The 20,444-nt window shown below is 34.6% G+C and overlaps 1 protein-coding gene across 1 annotated transcript in view; it reads right to left on the reverse strand.

Moving 5' to 3' along the window:
* Positions 1-20,444, reverse strand: part of LOC149798260 (uncharacterized) — a 106,778-nt gene that overhangs the window by 42,171 nt on the left and 44,163 nt on the right. Inside the window, exons 10-13 of the mRNA XM_089960858.1 lie at positions 18,005-18,322; positions 13,792-14,091; positions 9,863-10,180; positions 5,591-5,908 (exon numbers count right to left, since the gene is read on the reverse strand). Coding sequence (XP_089816984.1) covers positions 5,591-5,908; positions 9,863-10,180; positions 13,792-14,091; positions 18,005-18,322 — 1,254 coding nt within the window. The remainder of the gene's footprint in view (positions 1-5,590; positions 5,909-9,862; positions 10,181-13,791; positions 14,092-18,004; positions 18,323-20,444) is intronic.

A 20,444-nucleotide genomic window follows, 5' to 3' on the forward strand; every position in this document is an offset into this window, starting at 1 on the left:
CAGTGCTATCACTTAAAAGGTGCAATAGAGAAAGAGTGTAGAATATAGTAGGTGCCATGAGGCGCTATGGCATATCAATACTGGCTGTTCATATGCTACTTACAGTCCAATGCTGTTGTTCCCATGCTTTTTAAAGATAAATTTCCAGGTAATTTCAAGGGTTTTTCCAGATTGAAAATAATTTTTTCAAGGTTCACATATGACCATTAACGAATGGAATTAAAGAACATTTTAGCTTTAAAACATGCATTTTTTAAATCAAATTATGTTTTCATTTCAAGACTCCCCCAAAACATCCAAGTCAGAAAAGACGATAATGCACCAAATCATAAAATGTATAAAATGAAACAAGTCTGACTATATTACTATAAATTGGAATGTAAAGTCATTTCAAAGTATAGAATATAACTTCTAACTTTGATGACTTCCATTATGTTGCTATGAGGAAACAACATAATGAACATAAGCTGGCTTTATTTCCTTTCAAACCTTTAATTCTAAAGAAATCAGAATAATCAGTTGTAAATCAAGAGAGCAATCTATATGCATGTTATAAAGTAAACATGTCCTACCACAGTAAGAAAAAAATAAAATTAGAATCATATTTTGTAAAGAAAAAAGTTTAACCCTGAATTATTTATGTGCAAACAAAACCCAAAACAAGATTTTTCAAAAAAACTAACTCCTCAAGATGATTTGGTTAAAAATCCATCATTAAAAAACATATTTACAAAAGGGTTGGTTTAAATTTTGACCAAAAAAAACAACTTCATAATTATCTTTTCAATTTCCTGTAAAATCAACATATGTCTGCTTGTAATTTGATAAACTATTACTCAAACCTGTATTGATACTCATGGGAGCTCGTATTGTTTTTTAATATACAATATAAGGGATGACATCTCACATTTCACCTGCATTCTACACAAGATTTGAAACCAATGCTTCAACCTACATGTCACAGTGTAATAGTTTAGCACCAATGATCAGCTCAGAGATTCATCATTTTAGACTAAATATGTGAATTAAAACAAATGTAGTCCGTTTTCTAATCTGGGTTCCTTCGAATAATCCCACCCATTTTCGACATTTGGACATTTAGGTTGTGGTGTAGAATCATAAGAATTGCCTATAAAAAAATAGGAATTTGCTGCCACTGTGTGGAAGCAACATATGGTAATTACTTACAAACAGGCCTAGCAAACTTATACTATGTTACATTGAGTCATTCCTGCAAGAAATCGATAGGAAAATGATTTACTTTCCCAGAAAGTATTATAATTGTTGTCTTTAATCCACTGACAGACCAGATGAAACTACAGCATAGATGTAACCTAACCCGGTACTTGCAATTTGCATTATTAGTCACATGATTATAAAAATCTCAAACTACAACATCAAAAGTCCATTTATCACATGATATCAACAACATTGTACAAAAATAAAATTATACTAAACGAAAGTCAGATACCTTTTGTAAAAAAAAACTGAACATATAATTTTCAACATATTTCAAGAAAAGCAGCCAGAAATCTGTTGCTGTTACAGCAATCTGGACAGTCAGATTCATCAAGCTGAGAGCAATTATCAACAAGGTAGTCACGTGAATTTTGTGTTTTTATTTTTTTATTTTTTTCCCAACAAATAGTATATGACTTTCATGTAATATCTTCATAATTTTTTCAACAACATTTGCAAAGGGTTATTATTGATATTATGTGACTACATGTGGGTTGGGAGATTTGTGCACTTGTGCAACCAGCAATGAAACTCATGAATATAAAGTTAAATTTCAATAAAACCAGTTTTATCTTGTCTTTCTGCAGCTTAAACACAAAACAAATTGTAATATTCACAATTTCTGAGAAAATAAATAATTTTCATATCAATTTCATGCAGGTATGACTCAATATAACAGCACTTAAGTTTGCTAGGCCATCTTGTAAGCAGCTACACTTTACTGCCACCATGTTGGCTGCTTGTGATGCTAGACTGGTTTTCATACCTTCCATGTAAGTAAAGATATGGATATCAAGCTGTCTGTGAAACAACCAGTCTACTAGATGAATCCAATCCAATGAATGTTTGGATTGACTCAACAAATATGTTTATGGCAAGCACCCAAATGATCCATATTGCAACCTCTGAATATTCTAGTCAGAACTCTATAAATTTAACTCATGGTCAGCTCAGTTACAACTCAATTACATAATTGCTTCTGGTGTCATGTGGTGGCAGAAAATTCCTGGTTTTTCCCCTACTTTCATCAAATTTTTCAAAATTCAAGGCCTTTCCATGGTTGAGAAAAACATTATAAATTCTCCCAACTTTTTCCAGTTTCCTGGTAGCATGGGAACCCTGGTCAGTAGACACCCTTGTACCTCCAGTTTCGTGTAGGTCTTACAAAAGAAAATTATTTGGTAGATTTTGACAGAAAAAATAGTTGGTAGACTTAGCATTGTCACATATCACCACATGCATAAACATATGTACAAATACTCATATAATCACAACCATACTGACATTAAATAAAAACATACACCAAGTTTGTGTCCTTACAATCCATTGGACTGCAAAATATAGGCTTATGTAGATGCAGTCTTAGCTGCTGTCATTTGTTCAGTAGAGGGTTTGAAAATTATATAAGTGTAATTTGCATTAATCTTTGCACTCATTAGCGACTGGACATTCCTGCTGCTCAAACTTCCCACCTGGATTCTCTGAGAGAACCATAGTCAGAGCTGAGTTGTCCTTACTGACCATAATGTTAGCATTGTTGGAAAAGTTATCTGATGCAGTCTGACCATGTTTAATTGTGCCTTACTTATATACAGTAGTAATAAACACCTCTGTCCAGTATGGATGTTAACACAATCTCCTTATTAACACCAATCAACTGTGCAAACATGAGCATGTGTTTTTTGTTGTCTTTCAGTCAATCTATTTCATGGCTAAAATCATCATCCAGAAAGACATGGGTCAATTAACAGTTGCCACAGTAATAAATGATAATAAGGAGATCAAATCTTAATGTTCAATTCAGCATATTCAATATGTTCTGGTTTGCTATTTGGAAAGATGTGGTACACTCCAGAATGACTCATGTGAATATTTGCCGTATATGCAATGAATCAAATGCTCCTCCCTTGCAGCTGTGTTTCACAATATCAAACTGTCAACCAGTTTTAAATTTTGCTTGACTGTACATGCTTTGCTGATAGCTCCTAGTTTTGTAAATCACAGGAAACGTACTTTAACAGCCTGTCTTCAAAAAGTGAATCACACTTGAACACTATTCGGACTACTGAAATAATCACACTTTGAGTTTTATATATAGAGTAAAATAAAAGTTAAAAAAAAGAACTGCTGCTGTTCACAAACTTGCATATAACCTTTAATACAGAAGGCTTAAACATTCTCATTCAAGGCAAGGAATGATATGTAATAACTGTAGTTTTATCTACGACCTGAAGCAAATTGGGTTGTTCCACTTTGCAAACTTTACCCACCCAAATGATCCAAATGGGCTGAGTCTTTGCTATCGTCAGCCAATTAAGTAATATTTGAAGTGAAGGGTTGTTTATACATGAACATGTTGCCTTTTAATTGCCCCTATCAAAATTAGTTGATTAAATGCACCAAGAAGTTTTACAAGAGTGGTAAACAGATATGTTTACTGTTTATACATAGATGTTATGGGCATATTCTGAGGTGGTCTTTGAAGTTTGTTTTACATTTTTTCAGAAGATTAATGAAAATCATGTTTTTCTAAACATGGTTGTGTTACGGGTTTGAGAGTAAAAAATTATGTTATAGTATATATAGCATAGGTCAGAAATGTCAGGATTAACAAAATCAAATCTATGCCTAGAAAGCCCAGCATTTCTTCCATTGTTCCGGGTTGCCAGAGTAAATCAGGCTTCTTCTCCATACATTTTGCTGTACAGCCATTAGTTCGTGCCATGATTCCATCAATCAATGCCAGGGGGATAATATTTAAAGAAAAAAAATCAATCTCTTTCTTCCCCTCATCCAAAACAAAAGTTGCACCAAAGCTATCAGTAAACTGTGTGACTTTTGGACCATACAGCTCTCTTGTCCACATTTCACCGTCTTCATCACCAGATTCTGTAACAATACGGTGTCCCTGTATATAGTAAGAACAATCATTTAACACTATTTTGATTGGTTAAGTATAATTTTACCTCCTGTTACAGACCAATAAGAATGAATGCAATAGGAACATACAAAGCAGATCTACACATCACTAAGCTTTAGGATGCATAACCAGCAAACAGATATGCAGTCCTCATCAATGTTCATCTAAACACACAGGAGATGATGTACTGTTACTGGATAATGATTTCCTATGGAGTCAACCATAAAGAAAAATATCCCTTTTATTGTCTGTATTGGAATGTGGCAATGTCAGCACAACTCTGATTCCACCAAGAATTTTAAATTATTTCCAGCCTGAGGCTAGATTCAGATTACTGACTGCCTGACAGAACTGCTTAAGGTTGGTACTGTCTGGGTCTAATTCTAATATTGTTTTAATGCCAATAAGATTCTTGATACGAAGTACAAACACATATATATTACAATTACACTCTTGTGACTTAAGTCTAACTTGCACACACTCTTGTTTTTATCATGATCCTCAATATCACCACTCTTTAATAATGACAATCAAATAATTTACAAGTATTATAAACTGACACAAAGACCACCATATTCATTCCCAGGAATTACTAATTACAATGGCAGTTAGTGACACGTACTTTTGAGTTTGGTTGATCTTCCTATTTGGAAAGGATTCAATCAAGTTCAGTGGTGTTTATGAACACATTTTGCCTAAAATCCTAGACTGTTGGTTGCCTTCTCCAGATGGTTGCTCATGACAGATTATGTTTGACTATAAAGTTACCAAACAGTGTCTCAATAATTGAACAAATATTTGTCTCCAGGGTGGCAACAAGCCCTGCCCTTTAGATTCTTGATCAACTTGCAATATACCCAAATTAATATAAAGACCAAAAAAACATTAGTCTATATTCTACGTTTCATAAAATTCTTTTCAGAAGTAAGGCCTCTATGATGATAGCAAGCACAATCAACCAGAAATCCAGTCATTATTCGCAAAGTGTGAGTGATGAATGCAAGTTCAAACTCAAGGACAAAATTATTTCTGATAGTTGGAATACCTCTATATCAATGATATCTGTCATAATATTGTATAAATGAAAACTTAAAAGATACAGAAAGACTGATTCTAACTTTCTTCTAAATAAATACAAAAATATGTCCACATTTCAGGACTTGAAGTTTAAGCTCAAGGTTCTTGCTTCCGATGGTTTAAGAATATAGTGCCAGATCAATAATTACTATGCGTAAATATCACACATGTATATTCAAGTTTCTCCAAGATCTCAAAATAAATAAAGTATGTGATCAAAATCTGTCCAGCTATAGCATTCATGACAGCATCAAGCAAAAGTTGACAGAAACATGACATAAAGCCATCAGGCCCCAAGAAAGCTAACAAATGGTCTAAGAGTTAGGTGAGCTAAACACTAAGGATGTTTCTAACTCTCCATTTCTTCTCTTGATACTTCTGTCCTGTTGATTCTTTCTGCTATGTTTAACAAGTGACTTTCAGACTCCAGGATCTTCATGAATGCTGACACAGCTGATGGCTTTACAAGTACTACACTGAGAAGCATGTCAGCAGTGTTTCTCTCAAGTTGTGATCTCTCCTGTATCTGCTCCACTTCAAGGCAACTGAGGTGTCTGTCAACCTGAAGACTCTTGGAGATGGAATATATGTCACTTTGTGTAAGTTTCTCTTGAAGCAGGTCATACTGCTTTAATACCTGTATTCTTTGCATCCTTGAAATGTATGGATGACCTGAAAAATATTGAGTCATTTATGATTTCTTTTGTACCGATCATAATGATAAACAATACATTTACAAAATAATTCTATGAAAGTCTATGAGCGTATCAAGATTTGTACGACAATACCAATTTAACATATGAAGAAACACTTACACCTCTGCATGATGCTTGCAATATAGCTCAGTGGGTTTGGGACTATATGAAACTCTTAAGTCTTCCAGTTAAGTTGACCAAAATGCTTAAATGTGCCAAAGACTATGCTTGGCTTACACAAACTGACTCATTCTTTTAACTTGGCAAAAACTTACTGAACTGCTGCCATAAGAAAACTTGTTTTAGTTTAAATTTCAGTACCTCTACTTCAATACACATCATTAAAATGGAACCATTTGTAAAATAGGAAATAAAGAGTCTTGAAAGGCTACCACACTTGTCTGAACTGATAAAGCACTCTTTGCATAAATTTAAGCAAGGAAAAATAGTGATTTATTGACTTTCAGGTACATTCCCAAATACAGTATCTGGAATCTGGCTTCGCCTCCACTGATCTTGCTTCACAGATATTAGTTTGTTCCACAATTCCTTCAATTGATGCCTGGGGGACATAATTTTAAGAAAACAATTAATCTCTTTCTTCCCCTCATCCAAACTGAAAGTTGGGCCAAAAGTTTCAGTAAACTCTGACTTTTGGACTTTGTTCCTCTCTTATCCATACCTCACTGTCTTCATCATTGGCTTCTGTCTCATTTTCTAACCAACTGGACAAAGAAGATTATTCAGTGTCATTGCCAACAGGTGTTAAATCAATCTCCAATTTCGTCCTCAGAAAAACCTAAAATTCTTATTCTGAATCACTAGTGTAAGCAAAAGCCATTATTTCCATTCTCAACTACAAATGCACATATTATATGCTGCAAAATTCCACAAAATCTCTAAATTTAGTAAGAACAATCATTTGTTAACACAAATTTGACTGGTTATTTGTCATTTTACCTAAAGTTATTGACCAATAAGAAAGAATGTAACTTGAACACAGAGAGCAGATCTATCCATCACTAACATTTAGTATGCATAATTATCAAGCAGATGACTGCTATGGCATGTAGTTGTGCTTGCTTACAAGTGGATTTGTCAGTCACTGATGCATACATGTAATGCAAAAGACAGGTCAGGTCAGGACAGATCAGACTTATTTTAAACACTTGGTCAGGACGTTTGACCTCCAAATGGAGTATTTTCAACAACCAGATTTTTAGCACGTAAATGAACAAAAATTACAGCTACTAAACAAATTTACATTTTAAACATTAAAATATGCACATATTCTAATTAAGTCAGTCCTTTCACAATAACTTATTCCCAATCATACTGTTCTCATATTTACCACAAGTGGCTTTAGCATTTCTTAGATCATTGCTGGATTATATTCATTTTGGTGGCAGTCCTCATCACTGTTCATGAGATATGTACTGTTACTGAAACCTGTTTCCTCTGGAGTCAGCCGAATTTTCCTCAGAAACATAAATGTCCCTTTTATTGTCTGTATTGGAATGTGGCAATGTCAGCACAACTCTGATTCCACCAAGAAATTTAAATCATTTCCAGCCTGAGGCTAGATTCAGATTACTGACTGCCTGCCAGAACTGCTCAAGGTTGGTACTGTCTGGGTCTAATTCTAATATTGTATTAATGCCAATAAGATTCTTGATATGAATCACAAACACATATATTATACAATTACACCCATGTGACTTAGCATAATTAGCAGACACCTTTGTTATCATTATCATCACTATCACCACTTTTCAATAATGACAATCAAATCTGAAAAATGACTGACTAGTATTATAAACACTAACACAAGGACAATGACCCCAGTCACCCAAGGCATAATGAATTACAATGGCAGTTAGTGACATGTACTTTAGACTAGTTAACATTCATGCTTAGAAAGGATTAAATCCAGTTCAGATGTATTTATATTAGATTTTGCGATGTGGTTGCTTATAGTATTGTCAAACACATATATTGTGCCTAAAAAACATCATCTCTGGCTGCATTCCCCAGATGGTCACTCAAGAGATATTATGTTCAAATATGAAGTTGGCAAATAGTGTCTTGACACATCCAACTTTACGAATGTTTTATGCAGATTCTGCAAACATTTTTTTCAGCAATAGCAAACTTTTGTTGTCCCAGTTAATATGCTTTATAAGATTGGAATTCTGCATTCTTGCCAGCATAACAAGACCTTAAAATCATCTTTACAGGAAGAACAGAATGCTTATTTATGTTCCTTTGAACATGATTGCAACCAATAAAATTCCTGTTTCCAAGCATCATTGGATCTGAGATATTCTAGTTGCTAGGAATTTAGTGTTTTGACGTTGATACGCTTAGACATCTAGACACACCTTAAACATGGGATTCAAACTGACCCACTGTCGGGCCACTTTAAGCAAAAATAACATTTCTAATCCTGTCCATATTGCTTTTCATTAAACATAGCATAGACTCTCATTCATCTGGACAAACCTTAAGCACTGAAGTGGAACAGACCTTATGGAGAGATTCAAAGTAATGTTTATTATTTTATGCTCAATGGGCTCTTTAGCAACAGAACCATAATGAATTACCGTCTTTAATTCTTTCTGAACAACTTCAGCTGAGATATACTATCATCCACCTCAAGAAATTTCAAACAATGAAGCCAGCCAACCATGCCAACAGGATAAAAGGTGACATTAGCAACTGCATTATCTTGCCCCATTTAAGAATGTTCAGTCATATGATCACAAGCAGTATTGTCGTACATATACCATACTGTAATCAGAATATGAATATATAGAAAAAATAACTTTTCACTAATAATTCTGCATATGTTGGAGATTTCAGGGAATGATGGGAGACATCTCTAAACTTGTGAGAAAAACCCTCCCATGCAGGAGGTTCACATGTATGCTGAGGCATGGCAAGTGTATCCAGTGGATATACACATCAGTGGTAAGCAAAGAGTTAAGTACATTCTCATACATAGGAAATTATCTCTGTGCTTTAAATGACATAAATTCACCTGTAATGATTACACTTGTATAAAGGGTAAATATGATATGGGTATGTGAATACAGATAACACAGGAGTTATGTGATAAAATATTTTGAAAACTTTGTTTGGAAATACATCCACTTGGGGGTGGGAATGACCTATTAAGGCAACCAGATGCATGAAAATATCATTCATATGCATAGTGGCAATTATAACCATCCAAGATGTTCATAACATCAGAGAATATCTTAAGTATCATCAAAATCAGTTTCAAAAATAGTCTCTAGGGTCGTAACAAGCCCTGCCAATTTGTTGCTACATCAACCAGTATTATAACCAGATGTTGCTATGCAATCAAATTATTAAAACACTTACCAAATGTACAGATCCAAAGTTTCATCAAAATCTCTTCACAAATACAGCAAATATTATGACAGCAATCTTAATAAATCATAGCTCTAGTACCCATTCTATAAGGCAATGGTACACTGAATGTGAGTTTAAACTCATGCAAGGCCCATAATTATTTCTGCTTCAATGCATCGAATCACTGAGATCTGTCATGTTATTAAATAATTGAAAGTTTCAAAGATACAGAAAGACTGATGATTCTAACTTTATTCTAATACAAAAGGTCCACATTTCAGGACTCAAAGTTTGAGCTCAAGTTTCTAACTTCAGATGTTTTAAGAATATAGCCAGGTCATGTAATTACTATGTGTAAATATCACACATGTATATTCAAGTTTCTCCAAGATCTCAAATAAATAAAGTATGTGATCAAAATCTGTCCACCTATAGCATTCATGACAGCATCAAGCAAAAGTTGACAGAAACATGACATAAAGCCATCAGGCCCCAAAATAGCTAACAAATGGTCTAAGAGTTAGGTGAACTAAACACAAAGGATGTTTCTTACTCTCCATTTGTTCTCTTGATATTTCTGTCCTGTTGATTCTTTCTGCTATGTTTAACAAGTGACTTTTAGACTCCAGGATCTTCATGAATGCTGACACAGCTGATGGCTTTACAAGTACTACACTGAGAAGCATGTCAGCAGCTTTTTTCTCTGGTTGTGATCTGTCCTGTATCTGCTCCACTTCAAGGCAGCTGAGGTGTCTGTCAACCTTAAGATTGTCTGAAATTGAATCTATGTCCCTCCATATAAGTTTCTCTTGAAGCAGGCCAGACTGCTTTAATACCTGTATTCTTTGCATCCTTGTAATGTATGGATGACCTGAAAAATATTGAGTCATTTATAGTTTCTTTTGTACCAAACATAATGATAGACAATACAGTTACAAAATAATTCTATGAAAGTCTTCAGAGCATATCAAGATTTGTATGACAATACCAATATGACATATGATGAAACACTTATACTTCTGCATGATGCTTGCAATAGAGCTCAGTGGGTGTGGGACTATATGTAACTTTTAAGTCTTCCAATTATGTTGATCAAAATGCTTAAATGTGCCAAAGACTTTCCTTGGCTTACACCAAGTGACTCACCCTTTTAACTTGGCAAAAACTTACTGAACATCTGTCATAAGAAAACTCCTTTTTTAGTTTAAATTTCAGTACCTCGACAAACAATACACATTATTAAAATGGAAATATTTGTCAAATAGTAAAGAAAGTCTTGAAAGGCTACCACGCTTGTCTGAGCTGAGAAACCACTTTCTGTGTAAATTTAAGCAAGAAAAAATAGTGATTTATTGACTTTCAGGTACATTCCCAAATACAGTATCTGGAATCTGGCTTCGCCTAAATTGATCTTGCTGCATAGATATCAGTTTGTTCCACAATTCCTTCAATTGATGCCTGGGGGACATAATTTTAAGAAAAAAATAATCTCTTTCTTCCCCTCATCCAAACTGAAAGTTGGGCCAAAACGTTCAGTAAACTCTGACTTTTGGACTTTGTTCCTCTCTTATCCACATCTCACTGTCTTCATCATTGGCTTCTGTCTCATTTTCTAACCAACTGGACAAAGATAATTCAGTGTCATTGCCAACATGTGTTAAGTCAATATCCAATTTCTTCCTCCAGAACACCTAAAATTCTTATTCTGAACCACTACTGTAAGCAAAAGCCATAATTTCCATTCTCAACTACAAATGCACATATTATCATATGCTGCAAAATTCCACACAAAATCTCTAAATTTGGTAAGAACAATTATTTGTTAACACAACAATGATTGTTTATTTGTCCTTTTACTGAAAGTTATTGACCAATAAGAACGATTGTAACTTGAAGACGGAAAGCAGATCTATTGATCACTAAGAATTAGTATGCATAACTGTCAAGTAGATGCCTGCTATGGCATGTAGTTGTGCTTGCTTACAAGCGGATTTATCAGTCACTGATGCAGACATGTGATTCAAAAGACAGGTCAGGTCAGGACAGATCATACCTATTTTAAAAACTTGGTCAGGACTTTAGACCTCCAAATGGAGTATTTTTAAGGAACCAGATTTTATCACATAAACGAATGAAAATTACAACTACAAAACAAATTTACATTTTAAACATTAAAATATGCACATCCCCTAATCAAGTCAGTCCTTTCACAGTAAATTATTGTCATTCATACTGTTCTTATATTTATCACAAGTGTGTTTAGCATTTCTTAGATCATTGCTGGATTATATTCATTTTGGTGGCAGTCCTCATCATTGTTCATGAGATATGTACTGTTAATGGAACCTGTTTCCTCTGGAGTCAGCCGAATTTTCCTCAGAAACATAAATGTCCCTTTCATTGTATTGGAATGTGGCAACGCCAGCACAACTCTGAAAAATGACTGACTAGTATTATAAACACTAAAACAAGGACAATGACAACAGTCACCTCAGGCATAATGGATTAAAATGGCAGTTAGTGACATGTACTTTAGACTGGTTAATATTCATGTTTAGAAAGGATTAAATCCAGTTCAGAGGCTTTTATATCAGATTTTTTGATGTGGCTGTTCATGGTACTGTCAAACACATATTTTGCCTAAACATCATGATCACTGGCTGCATTCCCCAGATGGCAAATAGTGTCTTGACACATCTAACTGTATGCATTTTTTTATGCAGATTCTGCAAACTTGTTTTCCAGCAATAGCAAACTTTTGTTGTCCCAGTTAATATCCTTTATAAGATTGGAATTCTGCATTCTTGCCAGCATAACAAGACCTTAAAATAATGTTTACAGGAAGAACAGAAGGCTTATTTATATTCCTTTGAACATGATTGCAACCAATAAAATTCCTGTTTCCAAGCATCATTGGGTCTGAGATATTCTAGTTCCTAGGAATTTAGTGTTTTGACGTTGATACGCTTAGACATCTAGACACACCTTAAACATGGGATTCAAACTGACCCACTGTCGGGCCACTTCAAGGAACAATAACATTTCTAATCCTGTCCATATTGCTTTTCATTAAACATAGCATAGACTCTCAATCATCTGGACAAACCTTAAGCACTGAAGTGGAACAGACCTTATGGAGAGATTCAAAGTAATGTTTATTATTTTATGCTCAATGGGCTCTTTAGCAACAGAACCATAATGAATTACCGTCTTTAATTCTTTTTGAACAACTTCAGCTGAGATATACTATCATCCACCTCAAGAAATTTCAAACAATGAAGCCAGCCAACCATGCCAACAGGATAAAAGGCGACATTGGCAACTGCATTATCTTGCCCCATTTAAGAATGTTCAGTCATATGATCACAAGCAGTATTGTCGTACATGTACTATACTGTAATCAGAATATGAATATATAGAAAAAATAACTTTTCACTAATAATTCTGCATATGTTGGAGATTTCAGAGAATGATGGGAGACATCTCTAAACTTGTGAGAAAAACCCTCCCATGCAGGAGGTTCACATGTATGCTGAGGCATGGCAAGTGTATCCAGTGGATATACACATCAGTGGTAAGCAAAGAGTTAAGTGCATTCTCATACATAGGAAATTATCTCTGTGCTTTAAATGACATAACTTCACCTGTAATGATTACACTTGTATAAAGGATAAATATGATATGTTTATGTGAATACAGATAAGACAGTAGTTATGTAATAAAATATTTTGAAAACTTTGTTTGGAAATACATCCACTTGGGGGTGGGAATGACCTATTAAGGCAACCAGATGCACGAAAATCTCATTCATATGCATAGTGGCAATTATAACCATCCAAGATGTTCATAACATCAGAGAATATCTTAAGTATCATCAAAATCAGTTTCAAAAATAGTCTCTAGGGTCGTAACAAGCCCTGCCAATTCGATGCTTCATCACCCAGTATTATAACCAGATGTTGCTATGCAATCAAATTATTAAAACACTTACCAAATGTACAGATCCAAAGTTTCATCAAAATCTCTTCACAAATAAGGCAATGGTACACTGAATGTGAGTTTAAACTCATGCAAGGCCCATAATTATTTCTGCTTCAGTGCATGTAATCATTCAGATCTGTCATGTTATTAAATAATTGAAAGTTTCAAAGATACAGAAAGACTGATGATTCTAACTTTATTCTAACACAAAAAGTCCACATTTCAGGGCTCAAAGTTTGAGCTCAAGTTTCTAGCTTAAGATGTTTCAAGAATATAGTGCCAGGTCATGTAATTACTATGTGTAAATATCACACATGTATATTCAAGTTCCTCCAAGATCTCAAAATAAATAAAGAATGCAATCAAAATCTGTCCAGCTATAGCATTCATGACAGCATCAAGCAAAAGTTGACAGAAACATGACATAAAGCCATCAGGCCCCAAAATAGCTACCAAATGGTCTAAGAGTTAGGTGAGCTAAACACTAAGGATGTTTCTTACTCTCCATATCTTCTCTTGATATTTCTGTCCTGTGGATTCTTTCTGCTATGTTGAACAAGTGACTTTTAGACTCCAGGATCTTCATGAATGCTGACAGAGCTGATGGCTTTACAAGTACTACACTGAGAAGCATGTCAGCAGCTTTTTTCACAGGTTGTGATCTGTCCTGTATCTGCTCCACTTCAAGCCAACTGAGGTGTCTGTCAACCTTAAGATTATCTGAGATGGAATCGATGTCACTCCATGTAAGTTTCTCTTGAAGCAGGCCAGACTGCTTTAATACCTGTATTCTTTGCATTCCTGAAAAATATTGAGTCATTTATAGTTTCTTTTATACCAAACATAATGATAGACAATACAGTTACAAAATAATTCTATGAAAGTCTTCAGAGCATATCAAGATTTGTATGACAATACCGATTTGACATGAAGAAACACTTATACTTTTGCATGATGCTTGCAATATAGCTCAGTGGGTGTGGGACTGTATGAAACTTTTAAGTCTTCCAGTTATGTTGTCCAAAAGGCTTAAATGTGCCAAAGAGTATGCTTGGCTTACATCAACTAACTCACCCTTTTAACTTAGCAAAAACTTACTGAACAGCTGCCATAAGAAAACTCTCTTTTAGTTTAAATTTTAAGTACCTCAACAAACAATACACATCATTAAAATAAAAACATTTGTAAAATAGTAAAGAAAAAGTCTTGAAAGGCTACCACGCTTGTCTGAACTGATAAAGAACTCTTTGTGTAAATTTAAGCAACAAAAAATGGTGATTTATTGACTTTCAGGTACATTCCCAAATACAGTATCTGGAATCTGGCTAGGTCTCCACTGATCTTGCTGCATAGATATCAGTTTGTTCCACAATTCCTTCAATTGATGCCTAGGGGACATAATTTTAAGAAAAAAATAATCTCTTTCTTCCCCTCATCCAAACTGAAAGTTGGGCCAAAATGTTCAGTAAACTCTGACTTTTGGACTTTGTTCCTCTCTTATCCATACCTCACTGTCTTCATCATTGGCTTCTGTCTCATTTTCTGACCAAATGGACAAAAAAGATAATTCAGTGCCATTGCCTACATGTGTTAAATCAATCTCCAATTTTATCCTCAGAAACTCCTAAAATTCTTATTCTGAATCACTAGTGTAAGCAAAAGCCATTATTTCCATTCTCAACTACAAATGCACATATTATTATATGCTGCAAAATTTCACAAAATCTCTAAATTTAGTAAGAACAATTATTTGTTAACACAACTCTGGTTATTTGTCATTTTACCTAAGGTTATTGACCAATAAGAACGAATGTAACTTGTATGCATAACCATCCAGCAGATGTCTGCTATGGCATGTAGTTGTGCTTGCTTATAAGTGGATTTATCAGTCAATGAAGCATACACATGATGGAAAAGACAGGTCAGGTCAGGACAGATCAGTCTAATTTTTAATATGCAGTCAGGAGTTTTGATCTCCAAATGGAGTATTTTCAACAACCATATTTTTAGCATGTAAATGAACAAAAATTACAACTACTAAACAAATTTACATTTTAAACATTAAAATATGCACATCCCCTAAATCAAGTCAGTCCTTTCACAGTAACTTATTGCCATTCATACTGTTCTTATATTTAACACAAGTGTGTTTAGCATTTCTTAGATCATTGCTGGATTATATTCATTTTGGTGGCAGTCCTCATCATTGTTCATGAGATATGCACTGTTAATGGAATCTGTTTCCTCTGGAGTCAGCTAATTTTCCTCAGAAACATAAATGTCCCTTTTATTGTCTGTATTGGAATGTGGCAACGCCAGCACAACTCTGATTCCACCAAGAATTTTAAACCATTTCCAGCCTGAGGCTAAATTCAGATTACTGACTGCCTGCCAGAACTGCTCAAGGTTGGTACTGTCTGGGTCTAATTCTAATATCGTTTTAATGCCAATAAGATTCTTGATATGAAGCACAAACACATATATTATACAATTACACCCATGTGACTTAAGCATAATTAGCATACACCTTTGTTATCATTATCATCACTATCACCACTCTTCAATAATAACAATCAAATCCAAAAATGACTGACTAGTATTATAAACACTAAAACAAGTACAATGACAACAGTCACCTCAGGCATAATGGATTAAAATGGCAATTAGTGACATGTACTTTAGACTGGTTAACATTCATGTTTACAAAGGATTAAATCCAGCTCAGAGGCTTTTATATCAGATTATGTCATGTGGTTGTTGATAGTATTGTCAAACACATATTTTGCCTAAACATCATGATCACTGGCTGCATTCCCCAGATGGTCACTCATGAGAGATTATGTTCGAATACGAAGTTGGCAAATAGTGTCTTGACACATCTAACTGTATGCATTTTTTTATGCAGATTCTGCAAACTTGTTTTTCAGCAATAGCAAAATTTGTTGTCCCAGTTATTATGCTTTATAAGACTGGAATTCTGCATTCTTGCCAGCATAACAAGACCTTACAATCATCTTTACAGGAAGAACAGAATGCTTATTTATGTTCCTTTGAACATGATTGCAACCAATAAAATTCCTGTTTCCAAGCATCATTGGATTTGAGATATTTTGGTTGCTAGGAATTTAGTGTTTTGACATTGATACGCTTAGACATCTAGACACATCTTAAACACGGAATTCAAACTGACCCACTGTTGGGCCACTTCAAGGAACAATAACATTTCTAATCCTGTCCAAATTCCTTTTGATTAAACATAGCATAGGCTCTCATTCATCTGGACACATTGTAAGCACTGAAGTGGAACAGACCTTATGGAGAGATTCAAAGTAATGTTTAATATTTGATGCTGACTGGGCTCTTTAGTAACACACCATAATGAATTACCGTCTTTAATTCTTTCTAAACAACTTCAGCTGAGATATACTATCATCCACCTCCAGAAATTTCAAACAATGAATGTAGCCAACCATGCCAACAGGATAAAAGGCGACATTGGCAACTGCATTATCTTGCCCCATTTAAGACTGTTCAGTCATATGGTCACAAGCAGTATTGTCGTACATATACCATACTGTAATCAGAATATGAATATAAAGAAAAAATAACTTTTCGCTAATAATTCTGCAGATGTGGGAGATTTCAGGGAATGATAGGAGACACCTCTAAACTTGTAAGAAAAACCCTCCCATGCAGGAGGTTCAGATGTATGCAGAGGCAAGGCAAGTGTATCCAGTGGATATACACATCAGTTGTAAGCAAAGAGTTAAGTACATTCTCATACATAGGAAATTATCTCTGTGCTTTAAATGACATAAATTCACCTGTAATGATTACACTTGTATAAAGGATAAATATGATATGGGTATGTGAATATAGATAACACAGGAGTTATGTGATAAAATATTTTTAAAACTTTGTTTGGAAATACATCCACTTGGGGGTGGGACTGACCTATTAAGGCAACCAGATGCATGAAAATCTCATTCATATGCATAGTGGCAATTATAACCATCCAAGATGTTCATAACATCAGAGAATATCTTCAGTATCATCAAAATCAGTTTCAAAAACGGTCTCTAGGGTCGTAACAAGCCCTGCCAATTCGATGCTACTCACCCTGTATTATACCCAGATGCTGCTGGTAATCAAATTATTAAAACACATACGAAATGTATATATCCAAAGTTTCATCAAAATCTCTTCAGAAATACAGCAAATATCATGACAGCAATCTTAATAAACCATATCTCTAGTACCCATTCTATAAGGCAATGGTACACTGAATGTGAGTTTAAACTTATGCAAGGCCCCAAATTATTTCTGCTTAAATGCATCTAATCACTGAGATCTGTCATATTATTAAATAATTGAAAGCTTCAAAGATACAGAAAGACTGATAATTCTAACTTTATTCTAATATAAATGGTCCACATTTCAGGGCTCAAAGTTTGAGCTCAAGTTTCTAGCTTCAGATGTTTTAAGAATATAGTGCCAGATCAATAATTACTATGTGTAAATATCACACATGTATATTCAAGTTTCTCCAAGATCTCAAAATAAATAAAGTATGTGATCAAAATCTGTCCAGCTATAGCATTCATGACAGCATCAAGCAAAAGTTGACAGAAACATGACATAAAGCCATCAGGCCCAAAATAGCTACCAAATGGTCTAAGAGTTAGGTGAGCTAAACACTAAGGATGTTTCTTACTCTCCATTTCTTCTTTTGATATTTCTGTCCTGTTGATTCTTTCTGCTATGTTTAACAAGTGACTTTCAGACTCCAGGATCTTCATGAATGCTGACACAGCTGATGGCTTTACAAGTACTACATTGAGAAGCATGTCAACAGGATTTTTCTGAGGTAGAAATATGCCCCATATCTGCATCACTTCAAGGCAACTGAGGTGTCTGTCAACCTGAAGACTGTTGGAGATGGAATCTATGTCCCTCCATGTAAATGTCTCTTGAAGCAGGCCATACTGCTTTAATACCTGTATTCTTTGCATCCTTGTAATGTATGGATGACCTGAAAATATTGAGTCATTTATAGTTTCTTTTGTATCAAACATAATGATACACAATACATTTACAAAATAATTCTATGAAAGTCTTAAGAGCATATCAAGATTTGTATGACAATACCAATTTAACATGAAGAAACACTTACACCTTTGCATGATCCTTGCAATATAGCTCAGTGGGTTTGGGACTATATGAATCTTTTAAGTATTCCAGTTATGTTGACCAAAAGGCTTAAATGTGAAAAAGACTATGCATGGCTTACACCAACTGACTCACCCTTTTAACTTGGCAAAAACTTACTAAATAGCTGCCATAAGAAAACTTTTTTAGTTTAAATTTCAGTACCTCTACTAGCAATACACATCATTAAAATGGAAACATTTGTAAAATAGTAAAGAGAGTCTTGAAAGGCTACCACGCTTGTCTGAACTGATAAAGAACTCTTTGTGTAAAGTTAAGCAAGGAAAAATAGTGCTTTATTGACTATCAGGTACATTCCCAAATACAGTATCTGGAATCTGGCTTTGCCTCCACAGAGCTTGCTGCATATATATTAGTTTGTGCTACAATTCCTTCAACTGATGCCTGGGGGGCATAATTTTAAGAAAAAAAGAATCTTTTTCTTCCCCTCATCCAAAATGAAAGTTGGGCCAAAACATTCAGTAAACTCTGACTTTTGGACTTTGTTCCTCTCTTATCCACACCTTACTGTCTTCATCATTGGCTTCTGTCTCATTTTCTGACCAAATGGACAAAAAAGATAATTCAGTGCCATTGCCAACATGTGTTAAATCAATCTCCAATTTCATCCTCCAAAACACCTAACATTCTTATTCTGAATCACTAGTGTAAGCAAAAGCCATTATTTCCATTCTCAACTACAAATACACATATTATTATATGCTGCAAAATTCCGCAAAATCTCTAAATTTAGTAAGAACAATCATTTGTTAACACAAATTTGACTGGTTATTTGTCATTTTACCTAAAGTTATTCACTAATAAGAAAGAATGTAACTTGAACACAGACAGATCTATCCATCACCAAGATTTAGTATGCATAAACGTCAAGCAGATGTCTGCTATGGCATGTAGTTGTGCTTGCTTACAAGTGGATTTATCAGTCACTGATGCATACATGTGATGCAAAAGACAGGTCAGGACAGATCAGACTTATTTTAAAAATTTGGTCAGGAATTGTGACCTCCAAATGGAGTATTTTCAAGAACCAGATTCTTAGCATGCAAATGAACAAAAATTACAGCTACTAAACAAATTTACATTTTAAACATTAAAATATGCACATCCCCTAAATCAAGTCAGTCCTTTCACAGTAACTTATTGCCATTCATACTGTTCTTATATTTATCACAAGTGGGTTTAGCATTTCTTAGAACATTGCTGGATTATATTCATTTTGGTGGCAGTCCTCATCATTGTTCATGAGATATGTACTGTTAATGGAACCTGTTTCCTCTGGAGTTAGCCTAATTTTCCTCAGAAACATAAATGTCCCTTTTATTGTCTGTACTGGAATGTGGCAACGCCAGCACAACTCTGATTCCACCAAGAATTTTAAATCATTTCCAGCCTGAGGCTAGATTCAGATTACTGACTGCCTGACAGAACTACTCAAGGTTGATACTGTCTGGATCTAATTCTAATATTGTTTTAATGCCAATAAGATTCTTGATATGAATCACAAACACATATATTATAAAATTACACCCTTGTGACTTAAGCATAATTTGCAGACACCTTTGTTATCATTATCATCACTATCACCACTCTTCAATAATGACAATCAAATCTGAAAAATGACTGACTAGTATTATAAACACTAACAAGGGGACAATGACCCCAGTCACCCAATGCATTATGGATTACAATGGCAGTTAGTGACATGTACTTTAGACTGGTGAACATTCATGTTTAGAAAGGATTAAATTCAGTCCACAGCTTTTTATATCAGATTTTGTGATTCAATGTAATGTTTACTTGGTCACTTTAGTAACCCAACCATAATGAGTTACCATCGTTAATCCTTTCCAGACAACTTGTGATCACACACAGAATAATCCACCTTGGGACTACATGAACTTTTCTTGCAATTATTGGCACTTAAT

Source organism: Sinohyriopsis cumingii, chromosome 6 (assembly GCF_028554795.1).
Source record: "Sinohyriopsis cumingii isolate HCF-2022 chromosome 6, ASM2855479v2, whole genome shotgun sequence".
Classification (NCBI taxonomy): Eukaryota; Metazoa; Mollusca; class Bivalvia; order Unionida; family Unionidae; genus Sinohyriopsis; species Sinohyriopsis cumingii.